The 26,644-nt window shown below is 39.8% G+C and overlaps 1 protein-coding gene and 1 long non-coding RNA gene across 4 annotated transcripts in view; one reads left to right on the top strand and one right to left on the bottom strand.

The window, feature by feature from the left end:
• LOC139615498 (sodium-driven chloride bicarbonate exchanger-like) overlaps window positions 1–24,723 on the bottom strand; it is a 42,639-nt gene extending 17,916 nt beyond the window's left edge. For 2 of the 3 annotated variants that reach the window (XR_011687532.1, XM_071473524.1), the window contains exons 1-2: window positions 4,592–6,088; window positions 3,467–3,508 (exon numbers count right to left, since the gene is read on the bottom strand). Coding sequence is in view for 2 of the 3 variants with exons in the window: in XM_071473524.1 (XP_071329625.1) it covers window positions 3,467–3,508; window positions 4,592–4,639 (90 nt within the window). In the remaining variant the exon portion in view is untranslated. Of the gene's footprint in view, window positions 1–2,900; window positions 2,973–3,466; window positions 3,509–4,591; window positions 6,089–6,645; window positions 6,680–8,047; window positions 8,831–9,465; window positions 9,528–9,891; window positions 10,051–10,302; window positions 10,425–10,602; window positions 10,758–10,998 lie in introns of those variants that run through there. The other variant, XM_071473535.1, reaches the window with a different exon arrangement.
• Window positions 56–26,551, top strand: LOC139617892 (uncharacterized). Its single transcript, XR_011689524.1, has 4 exons — window positions 56–248; window positions 6,143–6,269; window positions 24,437–24,541; window positions 26,410–26,551. It is a non-coding gene; the product is annotated as an uncharacterized lncRNA (long non-coding RNA).
• The last annotated feature ends 93 nt before the right edge of the window (window positions 26,552–26,644 follow it).

Here is a 26,644-nt window from a genome sequence, read left to right as displayed (position 1 = left end):
AGTGACAGGTGAGGCCCTCACAGCTGCTAGCCGCTAGCTGTTAGCTGCTAGCGGCTAGCCGCTAGCTGCTAGCCGCTAGCCGTTAGCTGCTAGCCGTCTACTCTGCGTCACCTCAGCTAATTATAGGGTTAGTCACTGAACCTGACCTCTCGGCCGTGTTTGTGCCTTTTGGAGGATTTTTCATGCGGATATCACATAAATACTACGGCTTACATAATGTGAGGAAGTCTGCGCTCCTGTCTGACAAGGTGAGTGAAATTATAGTAATATTTTCTTGATGTTAACACTAATTGGCAGGTATTTGTGTCAGCTTTCGCCTTACCTGGCTTGTTAGCTTAGCTCGTTATAACTAGCTAATTAGCCAGCAAAAGCATTAGCCTTGGGTTAGCTTTCGAGTAAAATGCCCAGACGACCAGTTGTGCTAACGATGCCAACCGGAGCGGATACTTATCGCGGTTATTGATCCGACAGGCACCAAAGTCTCGGCTCCTCTTACCCCATTTTTTTTTTATTAGCCGGGAGGCACATAGGGTCAGACATTTCCAAGATGGCGACCGCGGATTTTGCTCCGTCTGTGCTTCACAACCGCCCTTTAGAAATCTTTAGATGACTTCACGGAGGATGCATTCATCTTTATTTACAGTCTATGGTGAAGGTTGAAATTGTGACAGAGGATCTCCAAGATCATTAGGATTGATCCTCTGTAGAGGCTTAATCTCTTTTACCAGTTGTCAGGAGGATCCAGTAGTTATCTCTGGACTAAAGTGTTGGACTGACAGACAACCGACTATGCCCTTCACCTTTAAGTGATTGAACTGAGAATCCTTATGAATATGAACAATGAATGAATACATATGATGAGCTCAAGATAAATACTACTACAAGCATTCATTAAAATAACTAATTGCTATGATGTTAACTAACAATCTGTGAGATGTGAGGCTACTGAACACTGCCAACATTATGACATGATTACGAGTCAGAGCCGGGCACCGTTCTGGTGTTGATTAGTGCACCAGTGGTATGGACTTAAGTGTAAAACTCATTTGACACTCCATTCACCCTAAATCCAACCAGCAACAGCTGGGATTCAGAGAGCAAAACAAACACATACTAAGAGCTGGAGGGAGAGCTTCTAAATTCACGGAGGTTGGCTGTTCCTCAACAGAGCCAAATGGATTCAGAGCACTTATTACAGTAGGTATTTTTATCCTGTAAAATGCTTGATACCAGCTTTTCCCTGAGCCATCTTGACCACCGGATGACCATCAAAGCATTTTTATAGTGAAGGGTGCTGCTGGTCACAGCTGCAGTGCCACATGGGCTGGCAGGTCACTTGGCTGATGTTGATAATCTGTCTAAAAATACACAGGGCGTGGATCAGCCTCCGTGCTCAGATTAAACTGCCAGTATTCGTTACTAAAGCACCAGCCACATTAGCCTATATTAATTGTGGTCTGTGCTCACACACAATGGTAACATTTAAACATTGTATAATATCTAGCATCTTGAATATAAATTACAATACACCATCTCTATTCTGAAAACTATCCCTATGGAAGAGCTTATTGTACCCCTATATTCTTGAATAAATACTCTATAATCAGTTAAGCCCTCTCAAAACAGATATCCACTTTAAGGGGCAGCCACAACTCATACACTAAGCTGTTTTATGTTTTTGTGCTGTTTAAGTGGGATGACTGGAAAAAGAGATGCAAGGATGTTAACACATGTCGACATCTAACCATAGAAGACTGATACTATTGATTGATTCACTGATACTATTTTCAGACACACAAGTGGAAAGATGGGCTCTGATCTGAATTAGATCAGATCAATGAACTACACTCTCAAGACAAACTCAGTTCTGAAGAAAAACAGGAATTCAAAGAAAAGTATTGTACATAGCAACAGGTGACAAATCAAAGGAAAACCAACATAAAGTGTCATAGTAAGGTGTTGGGCCACCACTTGCTGTCTGAACAGCTTTGACTCTACAAGTCTCTGACCTCTAACGGAGGAATGAACACCATTCTTCCAAGAGATATTCCCTCATTTGAGGTTTTGATGATGGTGGTAGAGAGCGCTGTCTAACATGTCGATCCAAACTCTAGCAGATGTTCAATCAATCATAAATGTTCACATCTGGTGACCGTAGCATGTGATTCACAAAATACTCATCAAACCATTCACTGATTCCTCATCCCACATGGATGGGGGCATTGTCATCCTGTTTCTCTACTCATTTTTCAGGTTATTCCTTTAATTCGCCACCCCTATGTAGTAGTACAAGTGTATAGTGGTCCAATTACAGCCCATGCAAAACTAAAGCCCAGTGCTGCTTTTTAGACTAATGATCAACTACTGATCAGCAAAATCATGACAAAGGACTGGCTGACCACACAGCTGAAGTGATATCACATGATGTGGGACATACTTGGATCCGATCCTTACAGAGAGCTGTGGCAACCTGGAACCATCAGTGGCAGCAATGTCATAAACTTCACAGGCTTCCATGTGGTGCAAAATGCACTGTAATCCTTAAATGTTTGTGCTGTCTCTTCTACATCCTGTAAGAGGATGGATTAGTCCTGTTTTTGCAGCTTTGAGTCCTCATTTTGTCAAACTTAATATCTGCTTCCCCCCTCATTCCCCCTCATTCAGGCATCTTAACTGCAAGATAGGGTCAGCAGGAAAAAGCTCTGTTTCACTTTTGGACAGTCTTGTCAGACTTTTACACTCATTGTGGACACATAGAGATAACGATCTCTATATAAACTATCCTTTAATTCTGATCTCTGAAAGCATACACCTTCCCCTCTGTTAACCACACAACTATTAGAATATGAGCTCAATAATGTAAGAGCAATGAAGATCCTCAGAGTCAAGCCTTGTCCTACCTGTTGTGTGAAGATCCAAGGAGCCTGTGAGTTTTCAGGATCCATGAGCGTTTCCTCTGTGTCCTGTGCCATCTAATCAGGCTAGCCAGAGTGCAGCGTAGTCTAAAAGCTGAGCTCTGTAGCACAAATTCCTGCTGCCCTGCTTCATACCATGCCTGGTAAATACTGATGCCCTTCTGGTGTGTCAAACAGCTGCAATTTGTGATTGAGCATCTATCAACAGAGCAACCAGACCCATGAGATTATAGCTGTGACATCAGTGCTTCTGCCCAGCAGCATCTTATCAAAGACAAAGTGTGGTTCATATTGAGCCTCGTCTCTCTCTCTCCATACTGTAAAGATAAAGAAAAGCTTGTCATGTTGCATTGACTCAACTTGGTCACACCAGAGGAACTGTTTCTGCAGCCCCTGCAGAGACTGTCCTCTACTTGCACTCTTGAGAATTTGAGCAAAGAAAAACCAATTACCTAAAGGCAACAAAAATGCATATCATATATGCTAGTTTTTGATTTTAACTTCCACCCTCATGGTAATAGAAGTCATACAATCTAGGGAATGTAACTCACCAAACTTCTACGCCCAACTGATGAGGCAAAGTATGAATTGACCTGGAAGATAAAAAACATCACTTTAGTTTAACAGGTAGAAGGGTTGATGAATATTTAATCTAGAAAGGTCCAGACTGTGGGAATCAGCCACCCAAAACATTAACATTAACTCAGAATTGTTATTTTTAAATTCTTAAATGTTAAGTGACTTTTGAGGTCAGTTTGTGACCTAACATTTTGAAGCCAAAGCCACTAAAAGTAGTACCAAAAGCCTGTCAGTCTAAAACCATCGGCTAAATGGAAAAATCTGTTTTGATGTAAACAGCAAATGGATGATGACAACAAATCTCCTCCAAAGTGATCAGCAAAGACCAATGGGAATGGGCCTAAGTCTCTCTGAGAATATCCCCTGAGAGACTTTATTTTCTTTTATCTGGATTGGATCTAAGAATTTATCCAAAAGAGAATGTTCAAATAGCTTTTGACTTTGTGAGGATATCTGTGTGTGAGCTGCCTCAGTTTGCATTTGGGCAGCTATGACAGAGCAGCATCCTTTCCATATATATTTACTGCATTTTACATGAACTTTAATCTAACGGATAATTTATTTACATGATGAGATGACACAAGGTCACTTCTGTCTGAATTTACTATATTAATAGGACATCTGTCACAACAGGGATTTGTCTGTATAAAATTATATCGCACAAAGTAATGGACCTCACTCAATCACTCCTACAGCATAGAGTCCTATTGTAAAACTGCATCATAAAAAAAAAAGAACCAGTGAAAGTAACTTTCACATGTTTCTAAAGACAAACTCATATTTTGGCTTCACCACATAAATAACATTTCAATCAATAACGTAATAGCAGCATGTGGCAAGCTGACAAACTGTCGTTGCTCTTAACCAGAGACACAGTAATTGTCTGTTAAGTAAGTAGAGCTCTGCAGGTAAAAGCTCCACAGGGAGCAGCTGTATCACCACCTGTGGAAGGATACTGACTTTAACACTCTGCGTCTGCCTCCTGGAGCATCTTTTACATTTTAACATTACATCTCGTAATATGTAGCACACTGGCTTAGCCTGACATACCAATCCACGCAAACAAACATTCGTCCCAAAAGATCAGTGCTCTTTACCGATGGCAGCAGCGGCTCTATTTGAGCACCCTGGTCCGTGGTGTCCATCGTGTCCCGTCAGCGCCTGACTGCAGCAGAGGGATGGAGCAGAGCTCTCCGCTGTGTGTAAATCCCCGTCAGGTGTGGCCGTGACTGAGCGACCACACAGCCGCTCACATGTTTACATCAGCGTCGGTCAGCAGCCCGAGGTGATTAGCTCTTCTCAGACGCTGCCCCACTACACACACTCAAACACAAAAAAAAAAGCGCATCCCTGCCATGGCTGACGTGGACGCGTCACTGCTGAAATGTTGAGCCTTTGTTTCATACACAGGGATGATGAAGACCAGCTGACAGCACACAATACTGAAAAATCAGCAGAGACCGTGTTCTCTCCACAAACTAATTGTTGTTGCTGGTTATACAACTATTTCATATGACTCAGTGGGGACAGGCTTACTCATGGACTATTTTAACAGAAAATGCCGCAGTCCCTCAGTCCCAGACTCTTTTTCCACACATATCCCACACAATACTACTTCACTCACAGTCCATAGAAAGTGAGCTCCAAAAAGCCAGAAAACCATTAATTGAAAATTAAAAAATTATAAACTGCATCGTTCTTAAATGGTGGGCCTATGTAGCACAAAGTGATTATCCCCAGGGAATTTGTAGTCTAGAGGATAAAATTTAGACTTGCTTGACTGAGACAGCTGATTTTTTTTTTTTTTTTTTTTTTGTCTTCTGGAGCATCCTCCTCTGACCTTAAAATAAACAGAGCATGGAAAGCAATAGATCTGTGTTGAAGATGTAGCCTATTACTGCTAAGTCCAAGCCACATGCAGTACATCTCAGTGAATAAAAATAGTGAAACTCAGGGTAAACCCACACAGGAAGGGATCAATGCCAAATGAAAAATTCTCAAAATGGAAGTGATTTCATAATTTTTTTTATTTATTTATTTATTTTAAAAAGCTGTTTATTATTGTCTTTGTTTTGAGCTTTAAGCTTCTGAAATGATCACCTTTCCCCCTCAGCCGCAGTTGTTGGCACATTTTCACCCTGACTCCTCTACCTTCCTCTGCGGACCAATATCTGCAGATTATTGTAAAAAGACAAAGGTGGCTTGTATTGAAGTAGCCTGCTGAACCTGAGCATGAACAATCCTCCGCAATCCTCCAGGTGCAGGTGTTCCAGCCACACATACCAGCAGATGATCCTCTTTGTCATTTATTCTTTGTTATTTGCACGGTGGTATTTGAGCTGTGACTTGGACTTGCGACTTCTTACACTTCTTTTTGACTGTCGGAGGAAAGAGTGTTTACGAGCCTGTTGGTTGTGCTCATCAGAGCTTTGGGGACTGCTGCTGAAAACACATTTGGCACTGCAGCTCCGCGTCCTGTTAACAGCAGGGACGCCTTTAATAATAGTAAAGTGCCGCCATCTGGTGTAGATCACAATCCGTGCGCAGTTGGATCCAGAGGAAAACCACAGTTTCTCTAATTGAGACATAAATAGAAGTTCGTTTATTAATAAATAGTAATTAAAAAAAATCTGTGCGCTTCCTCATAGCTGCCCCTGGACTGCACTGACCTCCCGAGATCTTCCCGAGCCGCTCACTGAAGAGCTGCGCGATCACAGGACCTGCATTCATTTATCGCCATCTGCTGTTTATCCCTGGGAAGGCCCATCGCTGCCTGTCAGTGAGCACACACACACACACACACACACACACTCTCTCTCTCTCTTTGTGACAAGCTAAATAGCACAGCTCTTATCGACAGCTGTGAGCATCTCCTTCACACTGAAATTCCAATTAGGTACATACTGAGTTTATTATGCGTCAGTTTTAATTATATGTATTCTTTACTTCATTAATTTGGTATCAGCGTTCAATCATTTTTCAAATTACGCTATTTATAAAGGCAGAGCATAAACAGGGGTCGGATTATTCAATCGGGAATTAACCCATCAATCTGTACTCAATGACATTTAAAAGGATTTCTTACTTTCATCATGTATTTTATAAAATCTTGTGTTGTGGAGTTTGTCCTTATGCATCCCCCGGCTCCTGCGAGTCTGTGCACATTTGAACACAATCGAGACTTTCTTCTCATGTGTCACTTCCTTTGGCCGTCGGACAGAAAACTTTTCAGCTTCACAGTTTTTTTTCAGATAGGCCTATGACCACAAAAAAGTTTTCACCCTCCTTAATTTCTTGGCAAATGGTTGAAAGTCATTCCAACCAAATGCTGCTGCAACATTATTGTTGAGTCAGTCTGTTGGCAGATCCATTCAGTCAGGTAGGCCTACTTCTTTTTATTATTATTATTATTATCAAGAAATAATATTATTTTTAACAACCACTTGAATCACTTTGAATTATGAGGGGTACAAACGTTACACATCGACATATGTGTTTCCTATATTCTCGCATTAAATTTGTTCCCTCTTTGTTTGAGCTTGTTTGATTTTTGAAACCACCAGTAGTTTGTTTTTTGGTTGTTTTTTGTTTTTTTTGTTTTTTTGTTGTTGTTTTGGGGTTTTTTTCCACACGGTATCCAATAGACCCGATATTTAGATCAAAATGTTTCCCATTTCTCATCGATCAGCGCTTCCATGCAGCCTGATACAGCCGCTTTGTATTTGTGGGGGGAAAAAAAGATGCGTTCATGAAAAACAGCCAAATATAAACTCCTCGTCTATGTGAAAATGAATTAATAGCATCTAGGTTTTATTACGATATTGAATAAAAATTTACTTACTTGTCCTGATGATAACATCGTTTATTATGTTTCAATCACGTTACAGCAGATACAGATATTTTCACAACAGCAGAGCTTACAGGCTATGAAAAATAACCATCTGAAATGAATAAATAAATAAATAAGACCCTAAGTCTACATTAAACAACATTTATAACTTCTTTAACCACATGGATCATGAATGTAGCAGTGATCTCATAAACTTTTGGTAGCCTACTGCTTTAATAAAGTACAAAATACATTGTTTTTTTCACTGATTATTATGCCAGTATATGCTACACAAGAACATTTCATGTACAGATCCTCAAAATCATTTTTTTTTATACTAACAGTTTAGGCTACTTAACAGAATGAATCAGATTTAATCTATTTTTTTACATCCAATCACTATCACCAAATGTCCAATAGTATGTACATTATATTCATAATTACAGTGTTTGTTTTTGTTACTTAACAGTGTGAAAAGAAAGCGCCCAACCCATAAGAGGTCTGAGCAGTCACTATGTGGAAGAATTTACACTTTGGCCATTAACTGAGGAGGTGGCAGTCCTTATCATCTTGTTTTGTTTTTATTGACTAACCGATAGATAGATAGATAGATAGATAGATAGATAGATAGATAGATAGATAGATAGATAGATAGTTTTCTTGGTTTTAACTGTGAGGATAGAAACTGTAATAACCAATGTCCTTTGTGCAGTTCTTCTCACACTCTCTCGGTGCCAGCAGCTCAGACTTTAACGGGGACACTGTCTCTGAAACTGGCGTGGCAGACGGTGAGATTCTCCTCCTTTTGGCCTGTTCAAAGATACCAGAATCGCTCGAATCAATGGACTTAATGGAGGACGGCGTCTCTATCCAGCTCGACTCAGATGTCATGTCTTTGGGTTTGGCCTCCTCCGAGCCGCCGAGCGGTGATCTCTCTGTGGTTATGGAGTCCCCCTCCTCGGCCAGGTAGTTGGTGCCCGCTCTGCCACCGATCGAGTTAGGCCAGCAGGAAAAGACCGAGCTGGATTTGCTATTTACGCCACAGTACTGCGGCGGCGTGCGTCCTCCCCAGCCGGACGGGTCTGCGTAATAGCCAAGAGGCCGGTTGGAGCAGCCTGCAGTCGGCAGGGGAAGAGCCTTCACTCCGGCCGCTGCGTAGGACAGCAAGGTGGCCGCGTTACCGGCGAAATCGGCGGCGTCGTATGCCGTGGCAGCAAAGTCCAGTCGGTTGTTGGCAGGGGTGACAAACCATCGCTGCGGGGGGGTGGCAACAGTGGGCTCCTCGGTTTGCTGCGGGGATAGCAAGCTGTTGCCGAGTGGGACGCTGCGCTCCGTGCCAGGACCAGTCCCCACGCCAGGGTGAAAGCGAGATTTGGCATACGTGCTGACAAATTGGTCCTGCAGGAAAGAGCTAGGCATGGCATATCTCGCACCCGGCACGATCTGTGATCGCGGAGAGTCACCCGGTGATGGAGTTAGGCGGTCAATGTCGCAGCCTGTGTAGACACTGAAAAGATGGAGAGAAAAACAGAAACAATTCAGAAACTACACACTGTGCGCTATAGTTGGTCATCTCGCAATCAAAGACACGTAGGCTGATCTCCATTTCACCAGTTCATTTATTTAGTGTGCAATATCACATCTCGTCAGAGAAGAAATCCGAAATTTCAACAGCCTTATATTAAACGAAAAATAAAAATAAAAATCAATGTTAAATAAAATTTTTTATATCATCATAGATATTATTATAAATCGTCAGCAAACGTGCTGAAGTCACATGAATCAACAGCTTAAAACAGAACGATTTTAAAGAAAGTTTGCTTATTAATGTCGTTTGTTTTTGTCAAGTATTCACATGATGTTTCTGTCTGCTAAAATGAAAACCTCTTGTTTCATTTGCATTCAATACAAAACCGATTCATTTTCGAAATCGTTTGAGCCCCCATGTACTTTAGATAAAAAAAAATCAGTAAATAGGTTATTCAGCAGAGTTATAGAAGTGAATTTAACCTTTTCATTAAGAAATAATCTGAATCAAATTACAGCAGCGTGTAACAAAACGACAAACGAATGAATAATAATAATGATAATAATAATAATGATGATAATAAATAAATAAAAGGGGAAAGAGGATAATCTTACGTGTCATAGTTGTCCCGAAATCCTTTAGCAAACGGGTTGTGGTCAATTTTCAGTTGTGTTATCTGTGGAAAGATGATAGATTTATCAGAAAGGCAGGACTTGTGTGTGGAGATCAGAGCAATGCAGAGTCAATCCCAAAATACTTTCTCAATTTAGTTCTCTCTCTCATTGTGTGTGTGTGTGTGTGTGTGTGTGTGTGTGATGAGATCATTAAAAAATCAACCTCTTGTTAGAATTTAAGACTTTTTCTCTCGACTTCCATTCAAATCCACTTCGTTGTGCTTTGTTTTAAAATAAAATAAAATAAAATAAAAAAGTAAAACTAACATCTTAAACAGCAGAAAACTCCGCTTTCAGTAATATATGGATATGCGATAGACTTGTCAGGGTGTTTGCAGTGTGGTGTCAGATATGACGCGGTCGTACATCGGTGTTCTGGTAAGCTGTGACGGCGATGAACTGCGTTTCTGTGAAGGTGAAAGTCTGGACTCGTCCTGGTTGGCTGGTGTCCTCTGTCCCGTCCTCGTTTACTTCCACCACATGGAGCCTGGGCTGGTACTTGTGAAGAGACTGGAGAACCACCATCTGGAGATCCGGTGAAAAGAAACTTGCTTTCAAACTTTTGATAAACGATTAAAACATGGCATTAAACAGATCTAGATGACATTTCTCACTATTATAAAACAACTGTTGCGCTGCAAATGATTCAGTCGGTAATAGTAAACCACATCAAATGAAAAAGGCGATGCAGTAAAGTAAGTTTTTTTATTGATTGTTTTAATGAATTAATTATGCAAGAAAAAAAAAATGGAACCACTCAATATAGTGTTGCATTACCTGCCCCGTGTTGTTGGAGGCACCTTTATTGTTTGTGAGCTTTAGCTTTCCAAATGATATTTCTTGACGCATCCAGTGCGCACCGGTGTTTGGTGAGTCCGGGTGCATGTAAACCCTATTTCCTATAAAGAATATACAAAGAACAGAAAAATGAAACCGTGTATATGATTGATTATTATTAAATAATTTAGTTTTCCATCAAAATTTAAATTCTAACCACTTACTGTGGTTTAAATGCACGTTTTCTTTTTTTTGTGCAATGAATGTGCAATAAATGTAATAATTAAAAGAATATGATACCTATTACATTTGTGTCTGCTTTCCCACATGGCACCCACTTTCCTCCCTGAAATCGCCAATGATTTGGATCCGCAAGTATTACATCCACAAATATATTGTAGTGAGCAGTTGGGTCAAGGCCAGAAATGTTGAAGCTTAAAAACGGGAACATTCGTCTGTGGAAAAATAATGAAACGCAGGTTTAGAAAAAAAAAAAAAAAAGGCAGAAAAATCAGATTAGATTCCCCGTTTTCTTATCAGCTTGCTTTGGTCTCAAGTCAAATCCGTTATGGGGAAAATGGGGATTCGGTGATAATAGACATTCATTTTCAACAAACAGAAGCTTGACAGTGATGCAGCCAAAAATGGATTAATTGTGCAGGTGTGAGACAGATCAGCGTGTGTGCGCACACTTACCGTCCTTGCTTTGTGATGATCATCTCTGTTTGGTGTCTGTGAAACTTCAGCCACAGGGCCCTGTTGCACAAATACACCTGCGCTTTCCCCGGAACCAGTCCTGCTTGCGCCGAAGAGAACTGGTAAAAAGCCCCTCCTTGGTAAGTGTGTCCATACTGTTGCGCGTAAGGGTAGCCCGCTCCCGGGTAGCCTTGAGGAGAAGTGTTGGTCAGAAGGCTGTTATAAGCTCCATTGGTTATGACCGGGTGATGGGCCATATAACGGCTGGGACTTCCAATAGAAAAAGCCGGGTGCGCAGGTCCATGCTGGCTCGGGTAAGGGAACATGGCACTGGGAGCTGCTGAGACTGGCTGCGGCTGGGTAGATGGAGAAAAAATGCACCTTTCTCCTGCAGATCCATCGAAATTATGACGGATGTCAGAGACTCCGTGAAGATCAGGAGAGAGTTTGCCCCTCTGGACGTCCCCTGATGCGTCCTTGGAGTCGGGAAAATTGTCTGCCTCTGACTGATTCGTCATCTCCCTAGAGTTTTTTTTCAGAGGTGAACTTCTCTCCAGGTTGTCACTCGCAGATATAATAGGATGGTCCTGTAACGAAAGCTCTGATCCATCGGAGCTCGAAAAGCCACTGCCCACATTCATAAATTTCTTGGAGAGATCACTCGCTGGCGAGATGCAATTCTCGACCTGCATAGCTCAATAGGAAGCCACTATTAGCTCAACCTATATCACAAGCGTTTGCGCACGCCTTTCCTAATCTAACACTATGAAAACGCCTTGCTATGACTTGAGGAACCGAAGGCAGCAAATTAGCCAATTGACACTATCCTGCAATCAGGAAGGATTTTTCTCTCCATCACTCTCACTGCTTTGCTAATGAAACAAGTACTGCCATTGGTTAACTCAAGGCTGTAATTTAATTAGACAGCTCTTAATTAGGACAATATGAGGAGTGCTGTGCGCAAAGTGATTTGTTTGTAACTTGACATGGGCCTATATTTGATTACAGCATATGGACTCCGCCTTTTTCTTCATATATATATATATCCTATGTAACATATATATCAACAAAAATAATATAACATAATGAAATAAAAGTGTAATGGTTCTAAAGATTGTGTCCTGCTGTCAGCTGTAACGTCAACTGCGTTATTTACCTATTTATCCGCGTTATTTACCTATTTATGTGCTATGAGTGCCAAAGTATGTCTGCCGAAGAAACCAAGATATATTATTAACACACCAAAAATGACAGTCCATGACAGGCAGTGCATCTGATGCCTTAAAATGTTTGTGATATAGCGTGAAATCATGGCGTCCCACTGAAGGTGTGTTTATGAGTCCCAGTGCTGGTAAATATTTCATGCACTAAAGTTATGAACCAGTGCACTGATAACGGGACTGCCCTGGCAAACACAGCTCACAGAGAGTAAAGGAAAACCTTAAAAAAAAAAAAAAAACATATGTGTTTGGGACTGTTGGTTTTAAATTATTTTTAACATAAATTACATTCATTTTTTGAGAAGTATTTGTAAGACTAATTATTACAGGCCAGTTGACGCTAATAGTAAGTCTGATGTTGAGAAAAAGAAAAAAAAATCCCACAAAATATATTCAAGTAAAGATCAAATATGATTTCAGCAGGATGCAGATCTCTCAGATAACTGACAATTAGAACAAGGGTATGAGTTTATTGTTGGCAGCAGGAGTTAAAAGAGAAAATAGTAGCCAAGATAAAACCACATCATTTTCCATCACTGAATTACTTTAACAGACCACCTGAACTCCTAACTGCAGCGTAATGAAACTTCATCAGGATGGTTATTTCTAAGGTTTTGAAGCACACTGCTGAAATTGATAGTGTCTCCAATGCAGAGAGTGGCTGCAGTTGATATAAACATTAAACCTTCTGGCTAAACTTACTAACAAGGTTATCACCAACTGAACAAATACTTCTGTTCAAGGTGAGTGGGTTGATGTACAGTTGATTCTATGATTGTAAGGTCTTTTTAAATTGTGCTGGATTTCTAAGTTTCTGGTACACCTGAATAATAATGTAATTCAATGCAACATTTATGAGGCTGATAGTGTCAGAGAGGTGTTGATTCAACACTGTAGTGTTTTTTAAAACTGTAGTCAATGGAGATATATTCAGTTGTATTATATTAAGAAATGTTTATCTGTCCCTCTCATGTATGCAAATGAGGGCAGGCAAAATATTAGAAACACCTTGTTAATATAAAGTTGTCTAGTACAACATAAGGCATCAAAAACAGATTATTTCCACTTCACTGAGTAAGTTTTGGTTTAGTTATCCTGCAGTGTCATTAACCAGCAAGTGTGCGCAGAACAATCTGAACCAGATAAGGTTAAGACCAAACCAATCAAGGCCTGTTTCACTGGTGGGTACATCCACGAGTTTGTGCCTCTAATGAACAACCATGAATCTCTGCAGCTAACAAGAGGGGTCATTACAGTAGGGCTATAGGGTCCAGCAATCTATTCCTGTGAAATATACAAGCACAGGCTTGTCTGTGCCCAACCAAAAGAGGTCACTCTGCTCTCCTCATTACAGCATTATGGTTCACTTCCAACACTGATCTTTAATAAGCAAAACGAGCTTGCTTTTTTTCCCCCCCTGAACAAACCAATTGTTGAATCACCCGTGCAGCAACCCAGTGTGTTTCCCCAGGTGCTCTGGTGCCTGTTTATCAGACTCTGTCCTCTCTTTTTTCATTGGCTCAGTCAGCTAGTGGACATAACCAAAGAGGAGGGGGCTGATTTGTTATGCCCATGGCCAGCCTTGTCCCTTGGGAGATAGTATAGTGCAGGTTAGGATCTCTGCCCCCTGCCTTGCGCAAATCTTCCAGTGACCAGCTGAGCTCAATGCACAGGCTCCTTATTTTATGCTAGTTCTACTCCAAATTAATTGTATTTTTTTTTTATTTAAATTTTAAAAGGTGCATGTATATGTCCACAATATGTCAGTGCAGGTAGAGTATAAAATAAAATGACAACAAACCTCTTTGAGAGATCTCTGTGAGAAACGTCCTTCAATAATCTGAAAAAATACAACAATATACTGTATAACCCTAAAAATTTATGTGTTTTTCTTAATGTTGAGTTGAGCGTAAAACAATGTGCTTTTTTTCAAGCGCGTTGTATCACCATTTTTTATTGCTGTGCCAAAGGAATCTGTTCGCCACCTGGGTCTAATCTAATCAATGTGAATGACAAGGAGAGAAAAAGCCTGAAAGTGAGCACCAGCTTAGGGACTTTACCTAATGCCCAGTACTGTCACTTCAATGATATGATCACAGCACACAAAATGACAACAAAATTATAGCCAGCAAGGATATGGGGACATAGTGTGCTACTCCAGTCAGGTGAAATTGCTTTTTCCGACTATGAAATGGCTTGTCTCTTGTCGGATGGGTAAACATTTCCTTGTCAGGCCAGTAATAAGGAATGAGGCACACTGGGCTGAACTAAGAGGATAGAGCCAAGGTTATTTGGGATTCATGACAGGTAGTGGCTTATATTACAGCGGCACTAAAAATTTCATGGGAATGCATTTAAGATGGCCTTTAAGTTATTTATATGTTGTTTGCCAGACGTCACATTGCAATTTCCATCAATAAATCAAAGTGAAGTATTTCTTCTCTTCTTCTGCAGCTCTTTGATTTAAAAAAAAAAACAACAACAACAAAAAAATCCAAACCTCTATTTACCTTAAGTCTTTAATTGCCTAGCACCACTAATCTGACAAAGTGTGGTGGTGCTTTGTGCTATGCTAACATAACTATCGCCCCCTGTGGTTTCCTGCCATCAGTGATCTGCTCTGTCAGAGGGAATCAGGGTGCTCTCTGACAGAAAAGACAGCTGGAGGCCTGCTAAGGGGCGGAGTGGACAGTTGTGGCTTTTAAACCCTTATTAGCCGTCCTCCCTGGACACACCAAGACACGCGTCCTAGCAGAAGTGCACTCCTACACCTGCTCATTATTGATGGCCTTTAAGGGTCGCCCAGCCAGACCAGACCCAGCCGTGATTCTTCACCACAAAGCTCACGGCAAATTAACCTCAAGACAGGTGATTATGATGTTCAGTGGAAATAGAGGTGACATGGCACCCTGTGCTAATACCATACCTGAGCCTGCACTGAAGGGACCGTTCACCCAAAACAAATATCTATACATGTGTTTCTTTATCTGGAGCATAGTAAAATAAAACCATTAAGCAGATAACCAGATATAACCAGATATTTGCTTATTAAATTGAGTTTACCCATTTATATGTATCACTCCAATTACTTTCTTATTAATTAAACAAATTGACAGTGTTTTCCCATGCAATTTAGCTTTTAGAAGATTTTTACATAAAGATTTTTATTACATTATTTAAATTTGTCTGACTGTGCATCTATTGACAGTTACTGTTTTGTAACTGTGTTTGTAACTCATACACTTTTTTATTATTCAACATACAATTTTGTCGCAAGGTCATAACCACAGTCCTGTGTGACACATCATTAATATACCATTTTATATTCAATGCAATTATGTAACATGTGTCTAAAATTAGGCAACACACAAATTGTAACTTTTGTCTTTCTGTCGCTATGAGTTGTTTCTACATCACAGGACAATGACAACAAAATAATTAACATGCTCCTATGGCAATAATAGTATAAGTCTATGGGAAAAAAAGCCATGAGCTATCCACACTGCTCAGCTGAGCTCTCCTCTTTATGAAAACTAGAAAAATGTGAATACAGATGGTGATATATAAAATTCATGCATAATTATAGATGTGTGAATTTTGTCTCATACCAATTCTGCAGCAAAGTTAACACCTGTAAAATGTAGTAATCCTTTGGGTACTACAATCCCTGAGAGTAATGTTGTGTATTATTTGTCTTAACAAATGCTGAGGGTATAATGTCAGGAATCACAAAGTTAGTGGAGAGGCTAATGTCCCAACGAAAACTTCTTTTATCACCTGCTTCTGGCCTGTTATCAACTGTTTGGTTTGTTGCTAGTCTCTTTAAATTTTAAAGAGCCTGTGTGACCCAGCGAGTGCAGTTGGGGTTTGTGACCATTTTGTTATTTCTGCTGCCATGCACTGTCAGACGTCTGCAAGTGAAGAACATGGCCACTGTCCCCAGTAAGCCCATGGCATAAAAAATTCAGACTAACTCTACTTTTTAAGCCATTTCTGATGAAAAGCACACAGAAATGAAACTGACTTATGCCAAATGAATATCATTGGATCGCTGTGATTGTGAGGCTGATGTTTGTAAGTTTGAAATTATTTATAAAACATCAGTTCCATTTTAAGAGTAGCCATGCCATGAAGTGTGCACTCAATCCTATGAGGTTTCCCAAGCACTATCAGCCTAAACCTGAACAATAGAAAACAGAAGGCTCCAGTCCAATAACTTAAGCTTAGCCTTTTTTGATGTGAGCCTACGTTGCTTAGACAGGATGAAAATAAGTACTAATTACCAGGTCACAGCTGTGTCTGTATTGTTTAATCAATAACTAGGTTGACATGATGATGAATATTTAATCCAAAAACAACAACTCACTGTTACCTGGTTAATCAGCATCCAGGATTTGGTACCTTAATATCCTGAATTAAAACCATGATAAACTGGTGATACACCTGCAAAAGAATTACTTATAAAATAAAGCATATATGCTGCACAGATCCTTTGAAAGAAAACAAAATTCTGTGTTTGAAGAGAAAATATTTGGGGGAGAATAGGAGCAAACAGGCGACTGTCGTGTTACAAGAATAATCTTCATTAAAATCACAGGCAACAACACCAGGCCAACACACAGCTCATTGGGAATGCAGTGTGAAAAGAGAGGCCCACAGATTATCACTCTACGTAACTCATGTTTAATTTATCCAGGAGCAATATTGTCAAGAGCCCTACCATTCCAAAGAACTAGACGCTGATAAAAGCTGGAATAAGACTTAGGGAAACCCAAAAATAACACAGGCTTCAAGTAAAATGTCGCAAAATGGAGAGAGCACACTTGAGAGCGAAAGCATTAGAGACATCTACCGATATGTTTAGCACAGCTTCACAGTAGTGTAATATAACTGCTTTAGGATTGTTAATATTTCAAAAGATGACTTCCAAATGGATTTGACAATAAAATGTGCAGACAACAACCAGACATGATACACAGCACTTAACCTTTGCTCTGACTTGGAACTATTCTACAAAAACCTGCACCTTCGCAGCAGATAGTAGCTAAACTGTATAGTCCTTTAAATCTGGGCAGTACAAGTAGAAAAACAAAATAGTCTTACATTCGACTGTAAGAAGTAACCCTAAACCAATTTCTGTGTGCTCTATGGTGTGTTTTTTCTCCTCCTCCTCCTCCTCCTCCCCATGGCTGAGTGAAATGGAATTGCCTCTCACATTCAAAGACAGCTCTAGGAAGGTGATAATAGAGCTACTCCCTGCTGTCTGCAGGCAGGAAATAGGAAAGTGGCATATGGGGCCAGGAACCAAATAGAGAGGAAATGTGACCAGGCAAGGGAAGGAACTAAAGGAAAGGTTAATGATCAGCTCTGAATTCTACAGGGAAGAGAACCATGTTCCAAGTTGAGAGGAAAAATAAATGTGACATGATTTATGTCTCCACCACTCACATCTAGGCTGTCACAAACAAACACGTGGAAACCAGTTTATTTTCTTGAAAAACTTTGCCAATGGAAAGGCTGATAAAGAAATAAATGTAGAGATGTAGGGGATTTTTTTTTCTTCAATATTTCATCCATACAGTTGCACAAGTGATACAGGATGCTGTTTGTTTCAGAAATGGCATAGAGAAAAGAATATATTACACAGTGCTATAATTTCACACTGATTAGAAAGATGAGAAAGACAGACAGTACCGTAAAATCAAGAAAGAATCCATCTTCACAGCCTCACCAGTGTGCTCCAACAAGTGTGAACTACTGTCTGGTGTCCTACTGTTGCCTTTGCAGCAGCTCCCGGCCTGCAGCCATGTCCAAGAGCCTTTAGGAACTGATCCACTCCTCAAATGACCAGGAAAATAAACCACTACACTGGGATTAAATTAAACATTGGACACCCTACACTGACTCATGTATGAGGAAAGAAAGGAGAGGGGGAGTAAATCATAGAACAACTAAAAACGTTTGCAGTGAATGTGAGTGAAAACATGAAAATTAGTGCTGTAGGTGCAATACAGTGGGTGTGTTATCATTAGGGGTGATGTAGGCCACATTAGCAGGGAGTGAATTTGCTTTCAAATTTTCACCCTGTTACCACACCTTGGTTGAAAGAGTTTGTGACCTTTCACCACAAGGCTGGATTCTCACCCTTTAACTATCAGTTACATCTGCTGTAAAGAAGGAATCAATTTTGAAGCAATTTGCACTTGGTTTGTGCCGCCACTGCGCGTCTGATAACATTCATTGTAAGTTGTCTTTTTAATAATCTGAAGGAGTGGGTGACACGGAGGAAAGAATGAGATGAAAGGTAACTGGAACTGTGGACTTAAAGAATCAACTGTCATGCATAATGTGGAGTTGAATTGTATTCTACAAATACACAGGGGTCCAGACACACAATCACATCTAACAGGTAAAATTATAAAGTCATATATTATCAGCAGTTATCAGCAGATTAGACATCAATCTTGACGTACTGCAAACCAAACACCATCCAAACACTACATTAAAATATCTTGCTGATAGACATTGTTGTAGCAACAGCTGGACGTTAGAGACAAAGCAGCATCACACAGGCCAGCTTTTTCCAGATCTGACAGCTAGATCATTTGAAGCTGACAAGATAACACTTAAATGCAAAGGTGACATGACAGTGTCTTCAGAGCCAGATGGATCAATACTCAGCTTGGCTCGTCAGGATATGAGCAGTGGTTCTGCAGCCATGTTTTGTTTTTTTTTTTTTTTAACACTGCTGTTTTGAAAATAGGCTATCACTGTCTCGCACAATGTCTGGTACGTTATCAATGAGCAGATTTCTTTTCTTATGTTGCAACTGAAATATTGATTCACTGAATTTAACAAAACAGCCCAGGATTCCAGAGGAGACCTCGAACCTTCTACCTATTTTTACATTTTAGCATAATCTTTACACTATAACAAACCATGAGCTCTTGAAACGCGCCACGAGGTGCCGTGAGAGTAGCAACTGGAACAGCCGCAAAACATGGAAATGTCTAGGTGACTGAAAAGCTCTACTCGAGGAGGTTTGCTCAAATTCCAAACCAACTGGTGGCTATAATTAGGAGACTAAAATGATCAATGACCCGTCAACTCGTCGTCATGGTCAAAAGGTGCTCGAACAAGCCCACTTTTCCAAAACGTCCCCCAGTGAGACAGCCAAGAAGTCCCATAGATCAGTTAGAAAAACTCGGCAAGTTGCCTTGGTGACAATCCAGGCTGCACCGACTGGCACTAACTCTATTTTTTTCCCCCCTTTTTCTCCCATCTACGTCTATACACTTAAATAAAAAATCAAATCTATCTTTCAAATATTCAACAGTCCCCTTTCCCTCTGAGAGGTAAAGGAGCATTGTTGAATAATGCAACCAGACAGGGATCTCCCAGAGATGGTCTCTACAGGCATCACTGAGTAGGTCTGATACCACTTGAGTAGCATCTATCATAGTGACATCATCATTCACACAAGGAGATATGATAAGACAGTAGTACACTACTCTACTACTTGAGCCAACTCTAAAGCAGGCAGTGGTGTTACTCATTTAAACCAATCTACTGGCCATCTGTTGATGCTAAAATCATGGTCTGACTGCCATTTCTAAATCAAACACCATCAGTGTGCCTTTATTGCTTTCTGCTGAACAAGAACATGTTTTTGATAGGAAAAAAAAAAATTGGTGGCTTGCGAGACACTCGCATATTCTCTTTTACCTTGTGTGATTCTGGTGGGTGTGTAAATGTAAAAACCACAGGGACAAGCAGCTAAGGAAGAAGAAAACAACATCTACATGCAGCGGCAGCAGCAGGTCTCTACCCTGCAGATTAGGGCATTGGGAGCACTTTGCAGGTTGTTGTCACAGGTATGACGAGGGAGAATCACGCTTACTATCCCCAGGTTACACAAGGTGTGAACAAAATGTGCAGCCAATTTGTTTTGTGCTGAATTACAAGAGAAAAAAAAAACATTACAGGAATATGTTTGGTTTATCTATATCTGTTTCCCATTTGCTTTGAATCGCCTGTTTACTATGTGTAATTCAGGTTTTTTTTGTTGTTGTTGTTGTTGTTTTCAGCTTTTCAGAAGCTTGGAGGTACATTGGAATACGTATGTTCTGGTTCAAATGGTTATTTTAACCGGACTGCGAGTGACATCAAATCAACAACTAAGCACCAGACACAGCATCAGAAAGAAACCCATCCAATCCAACAAGCTCAATCAAACCACAAGGACAAAGAGAGAGTGTGAGCATTGGCACAGGAATTACTGATCTTGGGGGAATTGGCAAGACCAACGGCAAGCAAGTGTATTACATATGGCGTGCCATTTTCACAGCTTCCACAAAGAGAACACAAAAAGTGTTATATCTCACTATCTAAGACTAATAAACAACAACCCAGATATGCTGAATCTGTTTAATACTGCAACAAAGACTTGAGGTAAATGGAGCTTGTGGAAGACTTTGCAGTTCGTAGCTGAGCTCCGAGTACAGCGAGATGATAAGCCGTGTATCTGAGCTAAACAAATACAGTAAATGAAGCCGTCCTCCCACTAATTCTATGAGGTGTCAGTCAGGAAACTGGCCCGCCAGGATGACTATCAGCTCTAATCAAGCCAGATGGTTTCTAAACACTGAATAAATGAATTGATTTGATTTGAATGTAGCGTCTCTAAAAAGGTTCTTCTGCACATGACACAGAGGTGGTCAGCATGAGAATAAGAGAGCCACGGTCTGCTAACCTCTAGGAGGTACATCGTGAATCCCTTCAGTCCTGCTAACATGAATGTGACTTAACATCTTTGCAGTGTGTGTAACTGTTATGTTGACAAAGTGTTAAGACAAGGCCTTTGTCGTCACAATTGTCACAGCTCATGCTTCAAGTGTTATCTTCTGTGTCCTAACCCACTACACTTTATTACTATCATTAGATGGATCACTGCACTTTCCCTGTGGTGAGAACTGCTATCAATTATGCAGCCATCTTTCAATTATTGTATATTGTTTAAGTACCTGCTAATGAATTGTGAAACTACTGTGTTATGGTGTGATTGTACTGGGCAATAACTGGCTACTGTACACTTAAGCACATTTTTCAATTAGATCTTGGTGGTGATTTTTTCAGTCATTAAGCACATTTGGTGTAAGGATGTCCACCTTACACTTAGCCAAAGGTGTTTCTGCAGTTGCTGTTAGCCAACAGCCCCAATGCAAAACCATTGCTGTATGTTAGAGGACTCTGAAGACAACACAAGAGTACCCACTGTGATTTTCACTGGGGATTTTGATATTCACACCTGTACTAGGTGTTGTTTGGGAGTCTGATAAGCACGTGTGAAACCAGAGGGGCGACTAGAATTGGGGCCTTATTTGAGGGGACAGATCTTTTCAGATATATCTATCAAGGACAGCACTGTTTAGTGTTTTCTTGTATAACAATGAGAAGGGACAAAGCTAATCAAGCACAGTGTATCTTAGATACCAGCCATGTGTCTAATTGATGCTGCACATGGCCATATGGCCGTGTGCAAAAAATAGAAAGTCCAATAACTACATAAGGATTCGAGCAGCACGTGGAAGAATAAAATATTTCCAACATCATTGCCAGTGTGATAGTCAGTCACTGCACAGCTTATGAACTGAGGATTTATCTCAAAGCTATAGCAACAATTCATACGAAATTCTACTATGAAAGAAAATGTACCAAACTGTGGATAAGGCAAAATAATTTTCAGCGCATGAAGAAATCACAGACCTTATCATTACAGGATCAGAGGCTGAAAAACAAAGTGCATGAGAGTTGCTCCTCCTCTCTCTACATTGGTGATGTTCAGAGGCAGCCTGTTATTGGAGGTGTTAATTGGCAAATTCAGTACAAGTCAAGAGTATGTTCCCTGTCGTCCTCGCCCAGCAAGGCTAGGTCATTAAACCGAGAATGGATTCTTTCATGCTGCCTTAACCCTTGAATTGCAAGTTACCCTCCCACAAACATCCCCATGCTCAATCCCACCCCCATGTGTCAAGAAGAAAAGCAACCTATACTAATTTAACAGTGACAATGAAATAACAGGAGGATGACATCTTGAGAGCCAGACTTTCAGGCGTACAGTTATTTTAAATTGGCAGCCAAATGTCTTCAAAAAGTTCAGAAGTTTACAAATGTCCAACACTCCAGCTCTCCCCTGGTAATCGTATACAAATTGTCTTCACTATGGCGGCTGAACAATGTGAATTTTAGAACAATGGCATCAGCAAACCCCACTGATCATTGCTTTTGTGTTCTGTGTATTGAACAAGACTCTCATCCGCCTGAAACGTGAGCCTCCTTTGGGGTTCTGGGTGCGATCTCACCACTGCCTCTGTCATCACTTGCTGTGACTGCCAAATCTCTGCTCCAGAAATCAGGGCTCTCAGACCAGCACTGAAACAAACACAATGGAGCGGGGCTGTTCTGAGACTTTGCACAGGCAGCAATGGCTTCAACACATTTAATCGAACACAAAGTCAGCTCCACCACTTCTGCACAGAGAGCACGAGGAGCCCAACGCATGGCAAGACAACTGTGAGGTGATACTCTCAGCTCGCAACGCCATGAGAGTTGGCAGTCTCTCATGCCAACGGTGACCAGTGCACAGACAGTTGAATATGCTTCTCTCCTAAGTTGTTAATTATCTAAATGACATTGATGTGAAGAGGGCATTCTAGCCAGGTGACCTTCATCCACTTGCTATCTCTCTGTTTTGTTTCAGTTTGATTAAACCCTTTAGCATCTCTTTTTTTTCTCACTTGTGTTGTATCTTCCTGGCAATGGCATGATCTGATAAGCGTTGTTAGATTATTTAGAAATATAATATTTAGAGGAGTAATTGTTGAAAATAATTACTTAGTGGAATGGTGCTTCATCTGTCTATTGTGTACTGCAATTATAATCCAATTACTGGCCAATAAAGAAAAAGGTCTGTTTGTTTAATGGAGCTGAAATATTTTAAATATTTATATATCGCGAGCATCAATTGCTTGATCTCAATTAACATCAGAAACTAAATATACCCAGATGTGTCGTCGATAGGAATATGAAAAATATATATTAAATGCAGTATAAAATTGTAACCATGTGAACAAAATGAAATGGGAGAAAAGTGTAAGTACTGGTGAACAGGTGAATTATATTTAAAGGACAAATGCGTAATTTTTGACCACATTGAATTCAAGTAGATTTACTATTATAATGCTTAAGTTTGAGTTAAAAATTGAAAATAAGCATTACCCCTGTTTTGCAAACCTCAAAATGTATGAATGTTTACAGATGTGTCTACAAAAATTGTAAACAAACCGTCATCAAAAGCATCAGAAAAACAAATAATGTGGTAATGTAGTTACAGTTTTGGTTTCAGGGCTACGCAATTAAAGTCATAGTGTTCTTTGTTAATCAACACTGGATTTTATAACGTTACCATTAGACAAATCTACTATTTTAGACTGTGACTATGAAAAAGTGTTACTACTTCAGTGGAAATTTTAAATTGCCTTGTTCAAAAACACAGCTGCTTTCAATAGCTTTAGGAACTATTGTTGTGTGGCAGCCCTGCTTGTGGCCATACATGACAGTAATCGCAGTAATAATGAATATGATTCTTTTTGTTTGTTTGTTTGTTTTTTATCAGTGTGTTCTGCTGATTTTTTTGAAAAATGTGACAATACACTATCTAGTAAAAAAAAAAATTAACCTAGTGTATTTTTTTTTTTACATTTTGGCCTTTTTAACTGTTTACATAACTTATTTGTTCCCTTAGTTATATTTATACTGCTTTGTTATTCTAACTATAATCTGCATTTGTAGGCAGCAGGTTCATTTGTAGTGTCATGACCATTTTCTGGTATATACAGCAGTAGGTATTTACACTAGGCTACCGTCTAAAGTCTTAAACTTATTCTATTTATTTCTCTTTATAATTCAAACTTTTCGTGAGATTACCACATGTATATTCAGCATTACACCATACAGTGACCTATTGTTCCACTCAGTCTACTTAAAAACACTCCAGCACAATCAGCTCATCTTACAAGTACAAGCTGATAGCACAGGCCACAGAGTTCAGTCTGTGCATAGGATAACCTACGAGCTGAAATAAGCAGTGGTAGCATGCCAACAGCTATACCGTGCGTCAGTTCTCTCTCCCTCTCTCTCTCTTTCTCTTCTCTACTTAGAAATGACTGTGGTCCCCTGAAGCCAGTGACTTCCCGTCTCCACGAACTCTCTGCAGCACGGACTGGTGGTACAGAAGCACTGCTGATTAGCATGCAGTAATGATGGTGAGCTGGGCTCCATTGTTCTAACACCTCCCCTCTCCTCCGCACCAATCTGTCACCATTCAGTGGGCTAGAGCTGCCTCAAATGCTTCTCTCCACAAATGAGATGGATAATTAGTTGCCCCTCACGAATGCTGCACTCTTCTCACCCCTGATTGCTTTCACCTTCTTGCTCCTGGCAATTTTGACACCTTGTAATCAGCCTTCTACTTCTCCGTCTCAATCCATATCCCTCTCCTTTTTTGTCCTCTTTCATTTTTTTTTTTATAGCTCTTAAATCTATTTTAAATGATCTATTTCTTCTGCCTCTGGTAGCAAATGTCCCAAAGAGAAAGATTGCACATATATCTGATATTTTACTGGAAATGATTGCAATAACAATGCCTCAGAGCTAAAGTGGAGTCTCAAACAGTTCACATTACTGTACACACAAGTGAGTAAATACACAGTGTACAGAAATACACACACACAAAAAAAAAAAATTCTAGCTGTCAGTACGAGTTTCCTCTTCCAAATAACAATGAATGACAACATAATTATGAGCAAGCAGCTGTTCATGATCCCAGAGAGAAAAGCTCGCAGGCTGCACAATGTTCAACTCTTCACAGATTAACCAGAGAGCATCATTAGGGATATGTATTTGCCAAAAAAATCTGAATAAATTCTCCCTTCGGTGTCCATGATGTGATGTGAAATGTAAAATTATGAGGTTTACATCATTCTAAAATAAACATGCATTATGTGTGGCACATTACATTAAATCAATATTTAATAGCTTCTATTTCAGTCACTCATTAGTTGGGAATAGTTAATAGCATTATAACATTTTTTGCACCCTTCGGATCTATTTATGAAACAGTGAAATGCTCAGCGCCAAATATCAGTTAAGGTTGAAATAACAAATCAATCAGTCTATTAAGCAGTATTTGATTATTGGAAGTCAGTTATAATGCCTAACACTTGTAAAGAAAAAAAAGGTTGTTTGCAGACTTCACACCAGCTCATCTACCCAGCACAAGTGTTACCAGCCCATAGCTGAAGGGCTGCAAGGTCCTCTCTGCACAACTAAGTGTTCCAACACTCACAGCGTCTCCCGTTCCTTTAAACATCATCACACTGCTTGATGAAAATCACTGCAATTGTTTGCAAAGGTGTGAATAAATACTGCAGAAATCACAAGCCGATGCTGCCATTTAGACAAGACTCAGGTTTTGTCAAATGATAGGTGTGCATACTGTAAAAGCTGCACTTTCACACAATGAACAGATAGTGACTGACACATCATCTGTTCTATCTCCAAATTATGATTACCTGTGTTTCTCCGTTCAGTACGGCAACATTTAGCAAAACTGTCAAATATTTTTATAATTATTCAAATGTACTGTATTATGTAATTTAAAACTGGCATACCCAGAATGTCTCATTTTATAACCATATATAGCAGAATTAAAGTAAAATCTTCATATCATGTTCCTTTAACCATTACAATAAAATTGCTTACATTAATACATTATAATTTTGCATAGGGTAAAACCATTATTATACAAACGGAAAGGTAATTGGTTAGCTAATTAAACAATGCGCTTGCTCCTGATGTTACGTGTTACCGCCTGTGTAGACAATTTTTATGAACATGTGGCATACTAACTTTTAAACTTATTCCAAGGTTATAAATATTGTGAACTCTGCACCAATAATGACATACATCTGCTTCAAATTATCCTTGTGGACAACATGCAAGAACAATGGGAATTCACGTGAAGATAGTGTTAATCATGTCCACCTTTCTGGAAAAGCTTGATTAGTTTATGTTTGAATGATTTGATGCATATTGTTGGCATTTTCTAATACATAACATATGGTTGTTCTAGGAGATATTAAATCCTGGTGCCAACATAATAAGGGGGCAGAGCTTCAACAGAGATTATGGAAAATTTAAATGGAGAAGAAGAATTGTCTCTCTAAAAGGAAATTGTTGCTTTTTTTTTTTTTTTTGCACATTATATTTTAAAATGAAAATACATATGTTCAAGAAATAATGTTGCTATGTACACATGGTGTCTTCATATTTAGATACACAGACTACCCCACCGGGTTTTCTGTTTG

The sequence above is a fragment of the Trachinotus anak genome, unplaced genomic scaffold (genome assembly GCF_046630095.1).
Source record: "Trachinotus anak isolate AG129_WGS33_773 ecotype Australia unplaced genomic scaffold, CSIRO_AGI_Tana_v1 ptg000001l, whole genome shotgun sequence".
Lineage (NCBI taxonomy): Eukaryota > Metazoa > Chordata > Actinopteri > Carangiformes > Carangidae > Trachinotus > Trachinotus anak.
Note: the sequence above shows the minus strand (reverse complement) of the source record. Positions and strands in the feature narration are given on the sequence as shown.